General features: G+C 38.2%; 1 protein-coding gene across 8 annotated transcripts in view; it reads right to left on the reverse strand.

Annotated features, from left to right (window-relative positions):
* Positions 1 to 2,270: 2,270 nt before the first annotated feature.
* B4GALT5 (beta-1,4-galactosyltransferase 5) overlaps positions 2,271 to 21,842 on the reverse strand; it is a 94,110-nt gene continuing 74,538 nt past the window's right edge. For 3 of the 8 annotated variants that reach the window (XM_074210224.1, XM_074210225.1, XM_074210226.1), the window contains 8 exons: positions 21,621 to 21,755; positions 13,232 to 13,345; positions 11,976 to 12,100; positions 10,745 to 10,861; positions 9,005 to 9,192; positions 7,967 to 8,089; positions 6,434 to 6,535; positions 2,275 to 5,754 (listed from right to left, as the gene is read on the reverse strand). In XM_074210224.1, coding sequence (XP_074066325.1) covers positions 5,607 to 5,754; positions 6,434 to 6,535; positions 7,967 to 8,089; positions 9,005 to 9,192; positions 10,745 to 10,861; positions 11,976 to 12,100; positions 13,232 to 13,345; positions 21,621 to 21,755 — 1,052 coding nt within the window. In that variant the 3' untranslated portion in view covers positions 2,275 to 5,606. Of the gene's footprint in view, positions 5,755 to 6,433; positions 6,536 to 7,966; positions 8,090 to 9,004; positions 9,193 to 10,744; positions 10,862 to 11,975; positions 12,101 to 13,231; positions 13,346 to 21,620; positions 21,756 to 21,842 lie in introns of all 8 variants that reach the window. The other 5 variants (XM_074210222.1, XM_074210221.1, XM_074210220.1 and 2 more) reach the window with 4 other exon arrangements.

The raw sequence follows: 21,842 nt of genomic DNA on the forward strand, positions 1-21,842 counted from the left end.
AAAAGAACCATACAAGAAAGTGAAAAATCTTGGTATTTTGTTTAACCCTGTATATTTTAAAGTGTTAGGTCTATAGAAGCAGATGAAGACAATGGAAATAATTAAAACTTTTTAAAGAGTAATCCTGGACATCCCTTTGTACTTTAGCCCTTTCATGACTATCTTGTGTTGATGTTCACAACTCTAACTATTCTCATAGTTCATATGATCAATAGGGAATAAGAAATAAGGAAATACTTTAAGGAAACTGAGCAATGAGAGAGGTGAAGTGAAGGTAACACCAAAGAGAGTTCCATTTGCCCAAGGTCACACAGATTGAGTAGCTGGGCATGATCCAGGTCTCCTGTTTCCTAGTATTACAGTGTGTCTTTCTCCTCCCCTATGGAGGAAGGGCAGGTGGTTAAATTCCCTTCATAAACCAGAACACATTTTATGATTCATGTTTGATTCCTATTTATCTTCACAGGGAGTGCCAGAAGCAAGGACAAACCATACAGAAAAGGTTATACCATTTGTGCAATGTCTTGAAGCAGCTGGGGGCAGACTGCTTTCTCTAGCATTAATTCCTTCTTGCATCACACCCTCAAATTTATTTCCCGTAGCCCTAAGGCAGAAAGGTCTTTCCTCTTTCCGCCTCCTCATTCCTACAGTAGAGCTTGGGCTTCTGCCAAAGGAAGAGTGTAGGTGGCCTTAGAAAAATGAGGCAGCAGCAGTAGAATTACCAGGTGGCCAAAGAAGGAAGGGGGAAGGGCAGTGATTTTCCCAAAAGCACAGATTACACAGATAGGCAGAGACAATGTATTTTACTGAAATAAACCCAAGTTCCAGAGCCAGTTGGTCTACCATTGCTATGTGTATGACTCTGGGGAAGCCATTACCTCCTTCTTCCTATCCCGTCAGCCTCATTTTATTAAGTTTTTGAATCTGTAAATATATTGATAGAAATCAAGGGCAAATGAATCTCTCTATAAGACAAGCCAACTGGAAAGCAAAAGTGATTGCAGGGGCCCTAAATACAAGCTAATAATTGTGCAAAATATTTTTCACTATATGTGGTGAATGGCAGAACAGAATCTAATTCTTAAACTGGACTAATTGTGCCAAAAACAAAGAGGCATTTCAAAAAATATTACACGAATCACAGAATAACAGGGCTATACGAAATCTTAGTCCTTTCTCCTCATTTTGTAGAGAAGGAAATTGGGGAAAAGAGAAGGAAATAACAAGTCATCCAGAAAATTTATAAGAAATCCCAGATGAGTATCCAAGTCTCTTGATTCCCAATATAGGAGACTGGGTTTCCCAAGTCCTTTATTCTAAACCATCTTCCTGGCAAATAATATCATCACACCCCATTCAGCTTTGAAAAACAATCCCTATTCATATTTTTTATTTTAGGATTTTTTGCAAGGCAAACAGGGTTAAGTGGCTTGCCCAAGGCCACACGGCTAGGTAATCATTAAGTGTCTGAGACTGGATTTGAACCCAGGTACTCCTGACTCCAGGGCCGGTGCTTTATCCACTACGCCACCTAGCCGCCCCCCTATTCATATTTGAACTGGTGGTTCAGTTAACTCGAGAGGAGGAACAAGCTTTCTGACTGACCCAGAAAAGAAAAGGCAAATACCCTACATTAGGACTTTTCTCACTAACAATATTCACAAAGATCTAGGGGGAGGGGCAGCTAGGTGGTGAATTGGATAGAGCACCGGCCCTGGAGTCAGGAGTACCTGGGTTCAAATCCGGCCTCAGACACTTAATGATTACCTAGCCGTGTGGCCTTGGGCAAGCCACTTAACCCCACTGCCATTTTGTTGAGAGGAAAAAAAAAGATCTAGGTGGAAGGAGTTCAAGTGGAGATCCAAGTTCGAATCCTGCCTTAGACAGTGAGCAAATTCCCTTAGACTCTTTCAAACCTCGATTTCCCCATTTGTAAAAGGAGATATCAGGGTGGTTATGAGGGTTAGATGAAACAACATACATAAAGCATTATATAAATGCTGATTTTTCTGTTTTTTATTATTATAAGGTGCCCCAGAGTAATAACTTTTCTAGTTAGTCATCACTAATCAGCAAGTCCTCTTCTCCCTCCCACATCCTCCCCAAATGAAAAAAAGTAAAACCCAAATTCTAAGCAGCAAATAAGCAAAGCAACCTCCCTACCCTGGCTGTGGGTACAAAAAACATCTCTCATGCTGCCCCCTGAATCCATCAATTCTCTAGATAAAATTTTTTGAAATCATCTTGTTCAATTCCTCTCATTTTTCAGAGAACAGAATGGAGACCCAGAGAAAGAAACTTCAAAAATCATACCTATTGTCAGTGGTGACACCAAGGGCTGGAATAGGGATCTCTGGTTTTCCACTATAGCAGTCTGCCTCTGGAGTCAGGAAATAGCTCCATGCAGATCAGTGCCTGGTTCATGGTAAGTACTTAAATGTTGACTATACTACTCAAGGTCTACTCGTCTCTTCATCTTAAAGAGTTCTGGATGTGGTGGACCAACTCCAACAAAAGGAGACAGGATGAATGTTGTGTGGCCTACACAATGGAGACAAAGCTCAATTCAGGGATCCCAAAGAGTAGGGAAAGAGATGGAATTCTGCAAAGAAAATAATAATACTAGACAAAAAGCCAGATCCGCACAGAAAGTGATGACACCAAAGTCTCATTCTTGAGTGTGTACTTTTTTTTTACTGAAAAAATCATTCATAAATTAACATACAAAAATGTACAAACACATGAGTAAATAAGATAATGACAAAGGACTACTTTTGTGAAAAGTGTGTGGTCTGTTGTTTATTTTTTTAAAACATCTTTAAAGTTCAGTGCAAAAATGTACCCCTGGAACCTCTTAAAAACATAAAGGGCAAGTTCAAAAAACCTAGTGATGGACAAAAGTGACCTACATTTTAATGCCATCTGAAATGGTAACTATAGATAAGTCATATTTGGAGCTCCTGCTCAGCTGTAATCAGTGGAAGAACCTTTGGCAAGGATTCTAAACCAACTTAGAATCAATAATTTTTAGCCAATAGAATACCCATATAAATCTATAACAGGGCAAAGGTTGGAGGGTAGGGAAGAGACTTCCGTTTTTCATATGTCCCTTTCCTCTTCAGTCTCCTGAAGGAGGAACTCATCATGGGCCATGTAGAATTCCAGCTGCCAAAACTTCTACAAGATGATTTTGGATTTTACTGGGTTGGCAGCTTGTGTTTATGAAATGAGCCTTTCTTTTACACCAATAACAAAACATGCACTTGCCTGTATGTTTTTGTTTGTTTGTTTTAAACAATCACATTCAGTCTTACTTTTAACTTATGGGATAAATGAATAAACAATGCAACATTAAGAGATTCTGCCTTTAAAAAAAAATCTGTGATTGCAAATGAATACAAGTGATTCTATTTTATGCAATTCAGAGTGTGTCTCAATCTATTCCCCTTCAACCCCTCTCCCATTCAAGTGAACCTTTTGGACCAGAGTTGTCTGTCCCAGATGGTAAATGTTCTCAAAACAGAGTTTTGCTACTAACACAAATCAGTTTAAAAATAATTCACCACACAGAGGATATCTAAATTAAAAAGCTGAAACGCAAATCAATCCAAAATATCCTGAACCATCACTTTAGATACAATGCTTATACTTCCAATTCTTAAAAGGAGAGTGTAGGGTCAATTTTAAAAGGGTCTTTGCATTTTTTGAGGGGGAGGGGTGGATGGGAACAAAATCAAATCTTTATTGCTATAGGTTCTATGAACAAAAATCCTGTGTATAATGTTCCCTCATATAGTTGTTATAAAGCACGTGTGTTCAAAATACTTAAAAAAACGACAGTTTATCAGCTTTCTCAAGAACAGTTTTCTGCACTCTCATATGAGCTGATAAGAACAACAACCTATAATACCACATTTTCTAGATACCAATTGAGTCCCCAAGAGACAAAGAAACAAAAACCACCAGTCTTGGCCAATCACACCCACAGTCCACAAGTGGGGATCATAAGTCCATGGAACCAAACACATGCAACAATGGAAAAAAGAATTCTCACACACATATACAATTATGTAAACCATAAAAGTTATGGAAGAAGGCAAACTAAGGCAAATAAAGAAAAGGAAAACATGAAATACTCTTCAGAGAGGATTTCTGATCATAATATACAAATACACTTTATGTTAAAAAATAATAAATCTGGTGCTTTCCAGAACAGACATTTGGGAGATTTTTTTTCAGGTTCTACAGAAATTGGTGAGTTGTACACAAAGAATATTTAAAAGGCACCAACCAAAATGGAATTTGGAATCAGTGCTTAAAAAAATAGGAGATAAGAAGAGAGTACTTTCATTCTGATATTTCAAATGCTTTCTTTGACTGTTAGTAAATATTCTCCTTTTAGTTGTGCTTTGCTCAGTGACATATTTGTGTTATCCACTCCCTGGCTGAATTTTAAAACTCCAGATCTTTGTTAATGATGAAATAACCAAAGCAACTCTTTTGAAAAGAAAAAGAGCAAAGTAAAGAATAATCACTGAAGCCATTAGTAATTTAGGAATAAGCTTGAATGGCTAGATGATTTCTGGAAAGCCCAAACATTTCTGATAGAGCAAACATAGGTAATGATGTCAAAGAGAGTCTGGGGCACTCAAACAATTTTTTTGTGAGGGATCTGGCTCTGGGCAGGGACAGTCATGTTTCACACCCTCCAGGGGTGAGGGGGAAAGTGATTAAGAAAGGGCACCAGAATAAGAGTCAACATCAAAAGTCAGGGCCAGGAAGGGGAAAGAGAGGAGACACCAGCTACAAAAGATATGAAACAGACAAATCGGATATTTTGTTCCTTTTTGAAATGTCTCCTCAAAGAGCCAGAATTTCAGTGATAAGAGACACACTGCAACTACATTTAATTTAAGCCTGGCACCTGTCAACTAAATAAGTGATTGAATATGTAAACTCTCTGTTTGAATCCAAGTTAACAGTAAAATTAAATTAAAAAAGAAGAGGCAATTTACATGGCATATTTACACTTTCACTTCTTCAAGAAGTGATAGTAATATATCTCTATGTACCCTCCCCTCCCCGCCCCCCAAAGTAATTAAAAAATAAAACAAAAACACCACAAATGTAGCAGGATGGATAAGGAGTGGTTCATTTGCTCTTCCATAAAGGCAGCTGCCCTAGTAGTGGGATTGGTTTCTTGTTTCCAAAAGCAAAGAAGATGAAGATGTCATTCAGAAGAACAAGCTCCGTGGCAGGACGATGGCCATGTTTGATCACAGTTCTGGTCCTGGAGATTGTGGCTGAGATAGGACACAGGGATTGGAGGGGTGGAAGAGTTGTGGTGGAGAGAAGAGCAGCAGGACAAACCACCATCATTGGAAAATAGAAAGCAAGTCCTGATGAGTGAGGCTCTCAAACTTGCTATACAATCAAATTGAGCCTGGCAAATGAAGACATCTTGTGCGTGCATTTTGCAATATTATTCTTCAAACCCTGTGATCCTTCATTAGCCTGTGTATTCCTGTTCTCTTCCTGTGCAGATTCACAAAATGTCTCACCAGGCTGTCTTGGTGATGGGTAAAGAAAACTTATCTTCTCTCCTCTTAATATTCGTTCACCTGAGCCAGCTCTGGTGTCAAGTTTACAGTTATATTTTTATACAAGGCGTCATATGTGATGTTTGCAAAGTAGTTCAAGTTATTGAGGCCATCCAGAGCCTGTCTTTCCTTTGATTTCCTCAGTAGTGCATATCTATTCAAGGACAAAACAAACACCAACATGCTTAGTCCTAAATTTAGTCTACTACCTCTTCTCTACAGAAGTATGTCTCTGGAGAAGGGGAATAGAGAAGCAGTAGCACATGTAACAGAAAACTCAAAAAATGGGATCCAATCAAGGGTACCATTTCAATTTGATTTGAGGATGCCATAATGATTCTGACCAAAGAGATTTGTTATGAGGCAGGCTGAGGTATGGAAAGACCTTTACTAAAGTGAACCCTGTTAATTTTCAAAAGCTTGTAGAACAGATGGCCAAACGTAAGAAACGGAATTACTATCTTTCTTTTTTTTAGGTTTTTTTAACAAGGCAAACAGGGTTAAGTGGCTTGCCCAAGGCCACAAAACTAGGTAATTATTAAATGTCTGAGACCAGATTTGAACCCAGGTACTCCTGACTCCAGGGCCAGTGCTTTATCCACTGCGCCACCTAGCCTCCCCAATTACTATCTTTCTTGAAAGATTTCACTGTCAACTTTCATTGGCAGTCTGACATATTCAAGCCAGTGTTCCACTTTAAAAAAATGCAAGTAGAATCAGAGTATTGGGGGACAGTTGCTATTACATGTCTCTTAGAGGCAGGAGTGAATTGAGGTCTTTAGGGACAGATAGTATTGAGATGATCTTGTGATAAACAAAGAAATTAAACTTACCTCCCTAGAAACTGCACTTCCCCTCGATGGTGGTGAGGAATAGATTTATACTTTCCAGTATCACCTTCTGGACGGCTCACTGAGTAACCTGCATTCTGTACTCTGAAAGACAAAGAGGACTGAATGTTAAATTACTAGAGATTTTTAGGAGAAGAGGAGGAAAGCGGGGAGGAGAAAAGAAAGAGGAAGAAGAGACACAGAGAAAAAGAATTCAAATCATAATTAAGTGGCTAAAAAAAGGTTCCACTGTCCATTTCAGCTTTGAACAATTCAAGATTCATGGGTCTGGTAAATCCCAAAGAATCTCAAAATCCCTGTCACTAAACTTTAATGTTTATTTATGATTACAATGTGCCCCATATTACTAATGACTATAATAATAAAATCAGATATTAGTCTTTTCAATTTGAATGTCTAGTTTTAAGGATCTTGAAAATGTGAAAGCTACTACTCTTTTGTTAGGACTAATCAACCTCCATGACTTTGTAGTTTCCTAAAATGTAGAACTGGAAGGGACCTCTCAATCCTAGATATCAAACTTCCCTGACTTAAACCAGTCTGATTCTAAGTTACAGAATTAAACATAAACAGCCATTCACAAATTCACAAGATAATTTGATCTAGCAGATAATATTAGCAGCTTACATGTGGTTTAGAATTTACAAAGTGAATGCCTAATAGTCCTATGAACTAATTAATAAGCTCAGTAAGTTTGAAATGTGTTGCTATTCATTTTACAAGTAAGGAAAAGGTATCTGACACAGGGATGTAATGTAGCTCTTAGTGGGAGGCAGGAAGATCTGGCTTCAAATTCTCCCTCTTACTAGTTGTAGTGGTCTAGGCAAATCAACCTCCAATATAACTCAGTTACTTTCCCTAGAAAGATCTACAAGGCTATTGCTTTGTGTTTTCACTTTAGGAAATTTCCTAAGCTAATGAAAAAATATATTCATTTGTATACAAATAAGGAAATTGGGCTTAGAGAGATTAAAGTTGTCCAAGTATATCCACAGAAAGGAATAAACAAATTAAAGTCAGGATTTGAATCCAGGTTTTTTGATATCTAGCATTCTCCTCACACCATACTATCTCCTCTGGGTCATTAAGTATAATATAAGACTGTTTAAAAAAAATAAACATTTAATCTTTTGTGGAACAGCCATCTGAGCTGGGTATATTAAGTTCTAGGTTGCCACAAAAGTTTGCTGTCTATGAATATTTTATAAGTGCCTTAGTTCATCTTGTGAAATAAATTAATTTTTTACATTTTCCATTTCTCATACATTTTCTGTGAGCTCCTTGAGGGCAAGCACATTATCTGTGCTTTATACTTCTCCCAGTGCTGAGTGCAAGGGAAACAAAAGAGGTGTCTAATGATCTAATATTTGCCACTTTTTGGTAAAAACAAAACCTTTCCAAATCTCTATGTCCAAAGAAGTAAATAATCATTTAGCAGAAACAGGAAAGCTAGGTTGCAAGGCCCACATGATCAACCAAGATAGAATCTGTGATAGTCACCAAAAGAAACAATACCTGTTCCAAAGGTCATCATCTTCTCCACCCCAGCCCCAGAACGCATTAGGAAAGCCATTAATTTTCTGAAATTGCTCTACTGTTAAGCCACTCACTCCACCAAAAAATTCATTATAAGGAAGCCTGGAAGAGAAATCAATTTATTAATCTTATGTACTTTTAGTTAATCAGTCACTTTTTTTCCCAGAGCAGGAATGTTCTCAGGTGTCCATCTGATTCCACCCACAAAAATGTTTCTTGGGATGCTCTCTTGAGCTACACAATGAGTGGTCAAGTCAAAATTTTCTCTTATGCACCTGTTACCTCTTCCCCTGCACTCTTCATGTTAAACTAAGAGAAAATTTGGTACCATCCACTGAATATCGCCTTCTCCCCACCATCCTAATCCACAGCCAGTTCCCAGTGATCTTATCTCCACAATACTGTTCACATTTAGTCTCCCTTACCTCCATTTCCTCCATTCTTCCCTCTCTTCCCTCCAATCCCTCCCCACTAAGCTAAGCTGTCATTATTATCTGTCTAGATTACTGCAATAGTCTCTGAATGGATCATCCTACTGCTGCCAATAGGATCATCACTCACTCCACTGCTCAAAAAGCTGACCATCTCTGGAGTAAAGCAAAATGGCCTTTCCTGGAATTCAAAGGCTTCTAAACCCAGCACACGAGTTTATTTTCATATAACTAACTTAAACGCACTCTACACATCAGCCAAATCAAACTACTCTCTCTTCCTCTGACTATATCCTACGCTTTCTGATCATACTGTTCCGTGTCTAGATTACCCTCTCCATATATCTTAAATTCCATCCTTTGAAGACTGACTCTAGTGCAAACTCCTTCATGAAACCTTTTATTCTCCCTTTAACCTAACAACATAGTCTTTCTAGTGCATTTTTAATGTATTATTGTATAATTAACGTCATATGCATTTGTGCCTAACTATGCGTCCATCAGGGCAGGAAGCAGATCTTAATGATCATTTCTGAAATCCTCCCCGACTGATAAGAACAGTAGGTGTATTTAAATGGATACTCACAGATACATATACTTATCCAGCTTGGTGGCAAAGTGTCTTGGCATTTGTCCACATCCATAATAATTACGATCATTTTCTGGTATATGATCCACATCATGAAAAATCAAACAATCCCAATTCAAGTCTCTCATTGCTTCCCGAAAGCCAACATTAAAAAGCATAGCACGATTGAAGGGTTGAGTACCAGCCTGTAAAGTCAAGTTTCATTTTTCAGTGAACTCTCAGAATACAAACATGACTTCCCCAGTTCTGTCTAGGGAAAAACATATCCAGCATAAGCACCGCACTCCCTAACTTATTTACTGAGAGACCTAGAACAAGATACTTGACTTTATCTCCTCAATTATCTGAGCTACAAATTAAGAATAATAATACCTATTCTACCTACATCACAGGGCTGTAAAAATCAAACAATATGATAGGCACAGTTTCAAGAGTACAGAAAATTCTACAAATGTAAATTACAATGAACCATCCCCTTATTAACATCTGGCACTTGGCATTCACTCTCTTCAGTATAAGTCTAATGGGGGAGGACAGACATAGGATGGCTGAGTGCTGCAAATATGAGCCCTGCAAGAGTTTGTTTCATTCCTTTCATAAGAAAATCTTTGAAAGTCATCAATAAAACTGACAAATTTTAGGTCTTAATAGCACAGAGACAGAACCCTAACAGAATAAGGGAAATATAGTTTTGTTAATAAATGGTTAATAGTGAAATAAGAATTTTCTTATGATTACTTCTTCCTTCAAGATGTCTCCATTATGATAGCACCACCTATTATGAATCAGGAAATTATAATGCAAATACAGGATGGGTTGGAATAATTTGTTCTTAAGCAGATTGTTTGCTTTTTGTAAGGCAATGGGTTTGAGTGACTTGTGCAAGTTCACACAGCTAGGTAATTATGAAGTGTCTTGAGGCCAGAGGATTTGAACGAAGGTCCTCCTGACCGCAGCACCAGTACTTTATCCACTGAGCCACCTAGCTGCCCCATATTCTTAAGCAGATTGACCTGAAACTCCGTTGAGCATTGTTTGAATAAGGAAAATATGTATTAGGAAGTAGGCTTTCAACCCCATGGAATCTTCTTTTGGGATCAATCTGGGGTCATAGAATAGGTTTTTCTGAAGAGAGAGGGAAGCTGTGCTTATTTATATCTGCTTAATCAATTAATTGTTTATCTGAATCCCCAGACTCCCAGTGGCCTATTACATTGACTTTGAACACCTCCTGAAATACATATACACCATTCATTCCATTTACAGATTCTAGAACACTAAATTACCTTAGAGATCCAATCTAAGGGCTACAGATGAAAAGAATAAGGCCCAGAAAGAAGAGACTTGTTTAAGGGCCTAAAGTTACATCTAGAACCAGGTCATCTGGTTCTAAGCACAGTTACTCTCTCCATACTGTAAGAACTCCTATCGCCTTAGAGCAGCTCCCAGAAATATGTGCTTAGAGAAACCACCCAAAGTAACAAAGAACAGTCCTTTAAGCCCAACATCATACAAGAAGCTATTGTTCCTGAATCACAGTTATATGACACTAGGCAAACAAAGCATCTATCTCCTACTTGGAGACTTACCATCACTGAGCAACAGAAACTAGTTAGCTATGGAACATCCAGCTTCCCTAGCACTCTCATGATTCAATGTTAAGGCTTAGGTTCTCTTGTCTCTTCACTTGTGGAAAGAGAAGGGCACAGTTTACCAACAAAAGCAGAACCCACTTACTTGTTCAATAACATAGAATGCAAACTGCAGACGCTGGCGTTGTAGCATAGGAATCAGGTGTCGGAAAAGAACAGGGAGATGCTCATAACGGTTTCGGAATGGGATAAGGATTGCCACCTGTAAAGAGATCGAGATAAGAGTCCATACAGTTAACCCACAGCTCACTGGCCAGCTCTGCTTGGAAAAAGGGTGGGAGTCAGTGACCTGCCTCTAGTATAGCTCAACTCAATTCAAACACTTAGTAAGGAAAGGTCTGTTCCATGACTGGTGTTAAAATTTATGAAAAAGAAAATAAGAGAAGTTCCTAACTTTATGGAGCTGAGAGGCAATCCCTAGGAAAGGACTTGAACCCTTTCTAAATTTTAAGTGAATTTCAATACTGGTAGATCAGCTCTAGAACCTAAACTGATTTCATTCCACCTATGATGTAGCTTAGGACAATCTTTTCCCCTAAGTTTCTAATACTCTCCACCAGCCATCTCTATGTCTAGGTCAAAACAACATACTAATTTTTCTCTGGAACCTATGACTTGAATACAGGGAACCACTGTCAAACTGACATTTTAAAATGGTGGGGAAAAACAAATCCCAAAATTCTAGTGCAAAGTCATCAAACAAACTTCTCTGGTTGTGAACAAGCCAGATCATCTCACTGTTCTTTAGATTCTTTCCCATTACTAGTGTCCTATTCCCAGGAGATGACCATCATCATTCCCTGAATCTCTGAAAAGTCAAAATTCTCCTGGGCATACACAGATCACAAGGTAATATTTTCATAGGAAGTCTGACATTTGTCTTACACCAAGTGGGGCAAAATCTAAGCAAGTCAAATTTCTTTGCACAAAAAAGATCATTGGTCAAAAAAGTCTTGCCCTAGAACTAGTCTATTAAAACCACTCTATTTCTGTTCTTGGATCATTTGCAATTAAGTGAATTAATAAATATATTATAGTTGGTCAGACAGGAACTATTGATTGGATGTAGGAGACCTGAGTTCAAATCCCATCTATGACATGTACAAACTTTATGTGATTATCTCTGAGTCACAGTTTCTTTAAGGGAAAAAAAAATGGGGATAATAATACTCAGTTACCAATTAAGATAGTTGTAAGGAAAATATAAACTTAAAGCATCAAGAAATGAAAAATATATTACTATTATCAGGGGTACCCACATTATAATTGAATTCCTTGGACTGCTTTACCTACTGGTAACCTGGATTCTAGTTTACCTTCCAACGAGGCATGCAATCACTGGGCTTCCAATGACCTCCAAGTTTGATGGCAGGGTCTCTAGAGAAGAATTCATGGATGTCATCCATTCTGATTTCACTCATGTTTATATCTATTGGACCCTCTGAGGGCAGAAAAAGAAAGGATTGAGAATTCAGAAAGTCCACATGCTACTATACTACTCTGCAGATGTTCAAAAGTGTTCCAAGAGCTTAAAAATGCTGGAAATCCCATCCTCTCATTTCCAGCTCAGCATGCGTCAGTTTAACCTCTGGTTACATCTCCCACAGGGTCATGACTGAGGTAAACCCCATACAGCAGTTGAAAATGATTGCTCAATTTTCCTTTTGTACTAGAACCAGGCAAATCAAATTTTCTCTGTCATGGAGAGTTGCTAGGAACCCTGCACAGAGTCATCCAATTATGACTATCTGCAGAAAAAAGTAGTGAAAAATAAGTAATAATCTAGCAGTTGAGGCAAAAGTCGTGCCCATTTAATATAGGACCGAGTTACACTCCCAAAGAAAGTATAGGTGCAGAGTTTCTGGTGTTATATTCTAGTGAGCACTGAGTTCAAGGCACCATGTATCAAACCTGGGCTCACTATATTACATTTTTTTGTGTGGAAAAAGTAGGGCTGCCTGGCAAATTGGGAAAAAGAATGAAGACTATAAAAAGCCTGAGTCTAATACTTGAACTGCACCCCCTGCAAAATTCCAACCCAACCTAACAGCTAACCAAGGAGAAAGAAATACCCTGGTGGATAATACAGGTATGGAGCCTAATGAATGACAATGTGTGTGGCTTAAGTAGAAAATAAAATAGGTGGCAAACAAATTCTGGTAGTTCTGGTAGTTTCAACCAAAGCTGACTGGCTTGGAGGAAGTCTGAGAAAGGCCCACCAGTCGGTCATCACATGATTATTTTCTAGACCCAGTAACTCATACAAACCATTCACTACATCCCCCCCATCCCCAATCTTTGCTGAATACTTTAAGGATTTATTATTTCAGAAAGAGAGAAGACAAAAGTATAAACAAAATCTGTTAGTCACTTAATCAACTGGTTTTGTTCGATTGCTTTTCCTTATTATAATAGAGGGTCTATGGACAAGGGGGTTTGGGGAATTATCTGGGATGTAAAAAAAACAAAAGAAGAATTGATAGTTTTTCAAGAGAAATTTGCTTAAAGAATCAAATATAGGGAAGCCTAACACTGGCAGAAACATGCGAAGTTAAGATAGGGCATTACTCACTCATAGAAGGGAGTCTTTCAGGGCAGGTATGGTTTGCAAAGTATGTAAAATCTTCAGGGAGAAAAGTTGTGGTTTGCAGGAAGGTTTCACTGTGATTCAAGTCAAGAGGATAATCTTGGGAGAGGAGATAGTTAAAAAAAAAATTCAGATAAGAAATTTTAGTTATCTTGTACCTTTTTCATACCAAGCTAAGGTAAACTGTTTTCTTTAGATAGGATTCTAAGCAGAAGAAGAGATTTACTCAAAACAGGTAACATTTGTAATTTATCAGATGACAAAAGAGTTAACCAGTTAGCTGGTAATAGTTGAAATCATTTTAAACATATTCATCACTTGCACAAGAATGATTGTCAGTCATCCATAGCAGAGGATATAACCAATCCTACCAGTTACTTTTATTACCTAAATTGTCTCTTGCCCACAAACTACTGTTTTGTTTTGAAAGATTCAACTTAATTTCTTCTGATCTGAACCTTACTGTTGCATGAAAAATAAATGGTTTCCTGCCCTTTAGTACCACACTTATAACATGAATGTGATGAGAAGTGCAATGAAGAAAGCTTCTCTATTAAGTATCTGCCACTAAACCCTCCTATACATGTGCTATATTGCTCAATCAGATTGTGAGCACCTTGAGATTAGGCACAGTCTTTTTTTTTTCCTATTTGTATTCCCCAGAATTTAGCTAAATTCTTCCCATATAGTAAACTGGTAGTAAATTTTGATTTATTCATTCATTCACTGACTCAGTAGCCCAAAGGCCAGCTTCTTTATGAATCTCTGCTGATACTCCCTAGCAAAAATGACCTTTCCCCCCCCCTCAGACTGTGCATGACAGTTTTTGGTTTCTCTCTTAAATTCTTGTTTTTTATTTTATATTATAGACATATGTTTAAGTTATACTTCTCTCACTAGGCTATAAGCTCTGTGTCTTATTTATTTTGGTATCTGTGACCAGCATTAGCACAGACCTACAAAGAGATGTACTTTTAAAGCACTAATTAATGTTGATAATGTTGATTATTTCAACTCACCACTACCTACTTCACAACTGCTAAGGGAAATGGGAAAAATTCAGACTACTTGGAAAAGAATTTTAATATGGACAAGTTAAAGGGGCCAGGGGATTTTATACCCCTCACTACATCCTGGGATAGCAAGGCACTGTCTAGCCCAGAGACAAGCATTCATTCCAAATCTGGTAGAGAATGATTCATAAAGCATTCCCCTGAATGAATTCCCTGAAAGGGAAGGAAGGACTATTTGCACACCATCCTCTTGACAATTTTTAGTCATTATATTCTAGATTCCTAAGTCATAAAGCTCACAGTCCACATAATAATTTTTAACTCCAACTATTATTTTGATGTAATACAGAACATCCCTGCTTTTGTTTATTTTTTAATTGATTTTGTGATTCATACTTAAACCAGTTATTTTTTCAATTCAATTCTATTGAAACATTAAGTTCTTTTTTTTTTTTTTTTAGGTTTTTTGCTAGGCAATGGGATTAAGTGGCTTGCCCAAGGCCACACAGCTAGGTAATTAATAAGTGTCTGAGGTCACATTTGAACTCAGGTCTTCCTGACTCCAGGGCCAGTGCTACATACACTACGCCATCTAGCTGCCCCCAAACATTAAGTTCTTAAAGTGAGAGAGAAGAAAAATAAAGATTCTTAGTCTCTTCCTCCAATGACCTTACAACAATTCATAGGAGGAAAGGAAGCACTAATACGTATAATTGTCCTGATAAAGTATACAGTATAAAGTATTATCATTCCTATTTTATGGGGCAGAAACTGACTCAGAGAAAGGTTAAGTCTAGGGTCACATAAGTGGTATCCTCAGACAGATCTCTCCAGATTTCATTACACCATCACATGGTCTCCTAATTGAGTAGGAAGAGAGGCATACATGCATCAAGGCAGGGGAGATAGAGAGTCAGGGCAACCAGAGTCCAGTCCCAACTCCTATACACATTGCCTATTAAGCTTGGGGCAAGCCAGAACCTCTCAGGGCTCCAGGCAACTCTCCCAAACTATAAATTGCAAAACAGGTTTTAAGATGCCTGGACAAAAAAAAATGAGGGAAAACAAGAAAAAGATAAAGAGAATACAAGTCACAGTGGGAGAAATACAAAGTGCCAGGCAACCATGTGAGGGAGAAATCACTTTCAGTGGAGTGAACAGAGAAGTTTTTATGGATTTAAGGAAAATTGAGGAGGCAGTTTTCTTTAGAAAGTAATGCAGTTCCTATAATTACATTTTGTTTATGTAAGACAAATCATCTAATGTGAAAAAATAAAGTAGTAAACATTTCCAGGAACAAACTAATCAACAGAACGCAGGGGTTTCTAAGCTTCACAGCTTTAAAACCTACAGAAGTAGGGAAAAAAGAGCCCCAATTTCTCCTAAGAACCTCTGGGCAATTAACACCTGTAGGGTTTTAGGACTGGGTTTAGATGAAAATCCCCATATTGAATAAATCTACTTCAGACAAAATCCTTAGTGCTGGAAGAAGCCCATGGAGGATAACTAGGCCATAAATCCCCTCTGCTGGGGGACTGCATCTTTGGACAATTGTCCAGGCTCTATTTCAAGTCCTCCAGTTAGAGACTGTCTCTCAAAGCTGCCTTGCTAACTGATGAGCAGCTCTAATGGATAAGGAAATCCTTAGGTGGAATTGCTATCTGCCTTCTGGAAACCCTCTCAAATTCTAAGCTCACTTCACTAGGACAAAGAAGAGCAAGGCTAATTTCATTTTCATCTAAATCTTCCATATGAATCCTTCCCACATTGAGGGGGAAGAAGAATTAAGTGTTCATTGATCACACTGTAAAGTAGCTCCTTTGTACATGGTTAATTGGTGGTAGGCCTACACACCTCCCACTCCAGTAGCAAAAAACTGTCAGGGAATTAAATGTCAGAGAATTCAGTAGCACATCTCCAAAAGTAGCACTTATCTCATTTTTGTATCCCCACACCAAGCAAGTTACCTAGAATATAGTAAGATCTGAATAAATTATTTGCTGTTGAATTTTTAAAATCAGCTCTCTTCTTCTCTTTAGTAGTATCTTGCATTCACTGCAGGAGCAACCTTTTGAAAGAAGGCAAGATTTCTGAACTTCTAGATTGGGATTTTTCTTCCCCCTCCCCCAAATAAGTCATGGTACTCTCCCAGAAAGGCAGAAGGTAGTTGTTTCTGTACTTTTCGAGTGCTGAGAAAAGGCAACTTCACCTAAAAAAACTACACAAATATTAACACTATGTTGCTAATGTTAATATTCTTACACAACTGCCTCTCACTCAACCTTACTCTATGCCAAGACTGTCTTCCCTGAGTTTACTTCCTCTTAAAATAACATGAAATAAATCTGTTTTGGCAACTATTCCTTCTAATGTCTTACTTAAAACAAGAGAATGTTCAATGGCTTACGGCAAATGAGGATTCAAAGACCACCATCTCTCCTCAGATGACAATGGAGACAGTCCATGGCCCCAAAGCCTTGGGAAAAGCACTATCCCCTAAATTATCAGACTTACACCATTCTTATCAACTTCCAACTATCTGTCCTTCAACAAGTCTAGCAAATAGGAAGGTACATTGAGGGTCAGACAGGAGGCAACATGTGCCAGGCAAGTCAGATCACACCAATACCTTGTCTACCATCTCACTTTTTTTGGGGGGGGAAGGGTGAGTGGCAAGGGGTTGGTTTTTGCAAGGCAATGAGGTTAAGTGACTTGCCCAAGGTCACACAGCTAAGTAATTATTAAGTGTCTGAGATCAAATATTTGAACTCAGGTCTTCCTGACTCCAGGGCAAGTGCCATCTAGCTGCCTCTACCATCTCACTTTGAAATATGATGGAGGCAACTCAGGATCCTGCACCTAAAACTTTGAAAAGGCAATGTTCCCAGCCCAATGTCTGCAGCCATCATCCTGGGAAGCACCCTCTATGCCCTATGGACATGTAGTCTGGCAATGGCTCCTTCAGGCAGTTGCTCTAGCTATATCTATGAAGAGCCACAAAATAATGTTCACACCACCAAGTCTATGGCACTCTCAAATGATGCTTTACTACTGGAGCTGATCCTATGTGTCATCCAAACCTTCCAGATATATTGTCTTCTCCACTAGAATGTGTGTTCCTAGAGAATGTCTTACTTTCCTTACTGTATCTTCATTATTTAGTACAGTACTTAACACTAATAAGCACTTAATAATTTAATAATTCATTCAAATGCAAACAATTTCATTTCAGAATAAGATGCCCAAAGAATAAAAATTACAAAATATCAGACCTGGAAGGAACTAGAAAAACATCTTATTTTTAAAGATAAGGAAAATCTATCATAAAAGTGGAGAAGGTGATTTGGCCAAGATAACAGTCTATTAGTGCCCCCAGGGTTCCTGAATCTTAATTCACTGCTCTTCCCATGAGCAAACATTTAACTGCCTTAATGATTTTTTTAAGACTGCTTCCTAATCTAAAAACAGGTTAATGAACAACAAAAAAAGTTACTGGGACCAATAAAAAGCAATTGATAAGAAAAGACAAGGAGAAGAATATGCTTAGAATTTGAAACCATCCATGTACAAGAAGATTTCCTTAATGTCAGTAGAAGAAAACTATTAACTACATAAGAAAATACTATTGGGAAAAGTCATAAAACTATGGTCATTGTTCCATTACAAAAATTTAATATACACTATCTCCCCTCAGTTGGACCCCTTACTGCTTATCAATTCTTCTCAGATCCTATAACATCTATGTTCAATCTCTTCTACTCTCAAACCCCTAACTCTAGACTTGCTCTCATTTTCCTCCTACTACTTTACTAAGAAAGTCAAGGCCATCTGTTGGCTGTAACTTCATTCCTACTTGCTCTTTTCTAGGGCTATTCCTATGTCCAGGTTTTCTGTCAAGCATTCAGAAAGTTGTTCTAGGATGAAAGGAGTGGTGGGTACTGAGAAGGGATATTAGCAAACAAAGCTGGAAAAGGTAGTTTATTATTTTGCACAGATTGGAGCATAAGTTTTTCTAAACAAAGGAATGAAAGAGACCCCTAACTTTGATACTCAACAATTTGGTATGAAAGGTATCTTTCATATGAGGATTTCTAAATCTCATAAACCAAAAAAATTACAATAATAGTAGGTCACGCAGTAGAGCCTGTAAAGACAAATGGCTTGGGGGGGGGGGGGGCAGCTAGATGGCACAGTGGATAAAGCATCAGCCTGGAGTCAGGAGGACCTGAGTTTAAATCCAGACTCAGATACTTAATAATTGCCTAGCTGTGTGACCTTGGCCAAGTCACTTAAACCAGTGCCTTGCAAAAATTAAAAAAAGACAAAAAAGACAAAAGGCTTAACTTTCAGAGGTGGGGTTTATATATGCACACATACATGAGGTCAAGTTAAGTATCCTCAATTGTTTTCTTATCTTCATATCGTGTATTAGTCTGGACTTGCAGATCATCTTTTAAGAGTGCTCACTGTGGGCTAGGTGGCGCCATGGATAAAGCACCAGCCCTAGAGTCAGGAGTACCTGGGCTCAAATCCCGTTTCAGACACTTGATAATTACCTAAGCTGTGTGGCCTTGGGCTAGCCACTTCACCCCGTTTGCCTTGCAAAAACCTTAAAAAAAAAAAGTGCTCACTGGAAGAAGTACCTTCTTAATCACATGTACAAGTTTCATAATAGTCTAAGATTTTCTGATTTTAAATATATATATACCATTGCCCCTACTACCACGCCTCTCTGTGCTCCAAGTCTTGTAAGACTACCAGATCTTCTAATTTCTTAAATTAGAAAAGTTATGCCCAGTACTTTGCAAACCTTATACCACTATGTAAATGCTAGCTATTATTACTGGCTACATCATTTCAATTACATGATAAATAGAAAAATTATACAAAGAACAAAGCATGTGTGGATATTTTGGGTTGTGTGTGTCTGTGTGTGTGTGTGTGTGTGTGTGTGCGCGCGCGCGTGTGTGTGTGTGGCTAAGAAAGAAAGAGAATAAGCTCAATAAATCATTAGGAAGATGGTGGTATCTTCTATAGTAACAGAACTCAAAAGAGGAGAAAGGTTTTTTTTAGCTGTTTTTTTTTTTGGGAGGCAAACGGGGTGAAGTGGCTTGCCCAAGGCCACACAGCTTAGGTAATTGAGTGTCTGAGACGGGATTTGAACCCAGGTACTCCTGACTCCAGGGCTGGTGCTTTATCCACTGCGCCACCTAGATGCCCTGAGGAGAAAGTTTTAAAAGAAAGATATTTTGGACATGTTGAGTTTGAGATGCCTATAGAGCATCCAGTTCAAATGTCTAGTAGGCAATTAGATGTGCTCAGAAGGGAAAAAAGGCTGGCCTTATAGATTTGAGAAGTATTAGCACAAAGATAATTAAACACATGAGATTACTGAGGAAGATAATATATAGAGCAAGAGAAAGAAAAAAGAGGCCATGACAGAGCTTTGGGGGATACTCAAGGAGAATGACAAGGATGAAGATGAATGACAAAAATAGTCAAACAAGTTGAAAGAGGGAGCAGCATTACAAAAACCTGGAGAGAAGAGGGTATTTGAAAGGGGAAGATGAGCAAGAATGGCAAGTCGTATATAGAGAGAGGATAGAGCGCCCTGGAGACAGCAGAGAGTACCTGAGTTCAAATCTGGTCTCAAACTCTTAATAGCTGTGTGACTCTGGGTCTTAAATCACTTAAACCATGATTGCCTCCAAAAACCCACCACCACCACCACCACCACCACCACCACCACCACCACCACCATCAAATATCAAAAACTCTGGAGAAAGCAATTTCAGTTGAATGATGAGACTGGGAGCTAGAATTGAGAGAATTTTAGAAAAAAATGAGAAAAAACCAAAGTGGAGAACATTGAATAGAGATGACTTTTTCCAGGAGTCTGGCAGAACAAGAAAGGAGAGATATGGTTTGACAGCAGGGAAGATTTCTGAGGATAGATGAAAACATGAACATATTTACAGGCAGCAGAGAAGCCAGTAGATAGGAAAAGATTAAAGATCAGAGACAGTAGAAATGGCAATGGGGACAATCCACAAGAAACATTCTTTTCTTTCCATGTTCCACACTTTACTCACAAAGGTCAGAGAAGACACACCTCAAAGATACAATAAGCAATGTGTCTGAATGGGGTTTTCTTGTCCAATGATTCCTATTATGTTAAGAGATACATATTTCAGATCCTGGTAACTCTAGGTCCATTCCTTACACTGCTGACCTTTTTGTCCTTAGTCTCCTCTATTTGGTAATGCAAGATATCTGAAAATAACATGTGTCTGCTCTGAAAACCCTAGATCATAATTCACCATGTCCCCATGTGCACTGATCTCCATATCTACACTCCTGTGCATAATAAGCTCTGAGTAAAGTATACTTTTCACTACATTTATAATATAAGAAGCTTAGAAGACAAGCACCCTAGATTTCATCACTGATTCACAATGAGTAATATTGGACATGATATTTAATGTCAACTCTGTATTAGTTTCTGGCATGGGGCCCCCCTTCCTCGGAGTGGCAGGGAATGTGGACTCCAATTAATGTAACTACGCGGAAGGAAGTAGTTTTTTTTATTCCACTATTTAGGTTATTTCTCAAAATTAAAAAGCTAGCATTAGTTAGAAACTAACAAGAAGGCAAGCTGCAACCTTCAATAAGCAAGAGGTACACAAATTTTCTAGAGTGAACATTCAGTTCAACATTTATTTGTTGCTAGTCAGTTGCTTTTTTTCAGTTGTGTCCAAATCTTTGTGATCCCACTTAAGATTTTCTTGTCAGAAATACTGGTCATTTTCTCCTCCAGTTCAGTTTTAACAGATGAAAAAACTGAGATAGAGTTAAATGAATTGTCTGGGGTCATGCAGCTAGTAAATGTGTTTAGTTAGATTTGAACTCAAAAAGACGGGTCTTTCTGATCCCAGGTCATAGCGTGCGTGTATGCGTGCATGCGTGCATGCATGTGTATGTGTATGTAAATGTGTGCTAGGTACTGAGTTAGTTGTTGAAAATACAAAGGTAAAAAACCAAATTCTGCCTTCAAGGAACATATATTCTAAAGGGACAACAAATATATCAATAAGTAATATAAAAGAGATTTAGAGTAAAAATCAAGTAATTGCAGTTGGGGGACTAACAACTAGAGATAACAGGCCTTGTGTTGAAGGTTGCACTTGAGTTAAGGCCCAAAAGGGAGCTAGAGATTTCAAGAGGAACAGGAGAGAGAAGTCATTTTTGTTACAGTCTCAAAAGACACTCAATATAGCAGCCCTATTGCAGAATTGCTTTCATATATCAAAGGCTCCTTTCTCAATCTACTTTAATACAACAGCTTCTTACTGAAAATGTACCTGAATCATTTACACTGCTATTCCTCCTGGCATATGCACTCCGAACCACCTGCTCATACACCTGAGCTCCTATTGTTCTCATATTGTCTCGGATCAGGATGCCTTGGGCTTGCATCATGAAGAGGTAGGTGTTTACTGTTAAAAAACAGAGGAAAAAAAAAAAAAGAAAATAAGTTAGTTCAAGGGTAGACATTAAAACTTCACTTTTAGTTTCATTTTAAT

This window comes from Macrotis lagotis, chromosome 1 (genome assembly GCF_037893015.1).
Source record: "Macrotis lagotis isolate mMagLag1 chromosome 1, bilby.v1.9.chrom.fasta, whole genome shotgun sequence".
Taxonomy (NCBI): domain Eukaryota; kingdom Metazoa; phylum Chordata; class Mammalia; order Peramelemorphia; family Peramelidae; genus Macrotis; species Macrotis lagotis.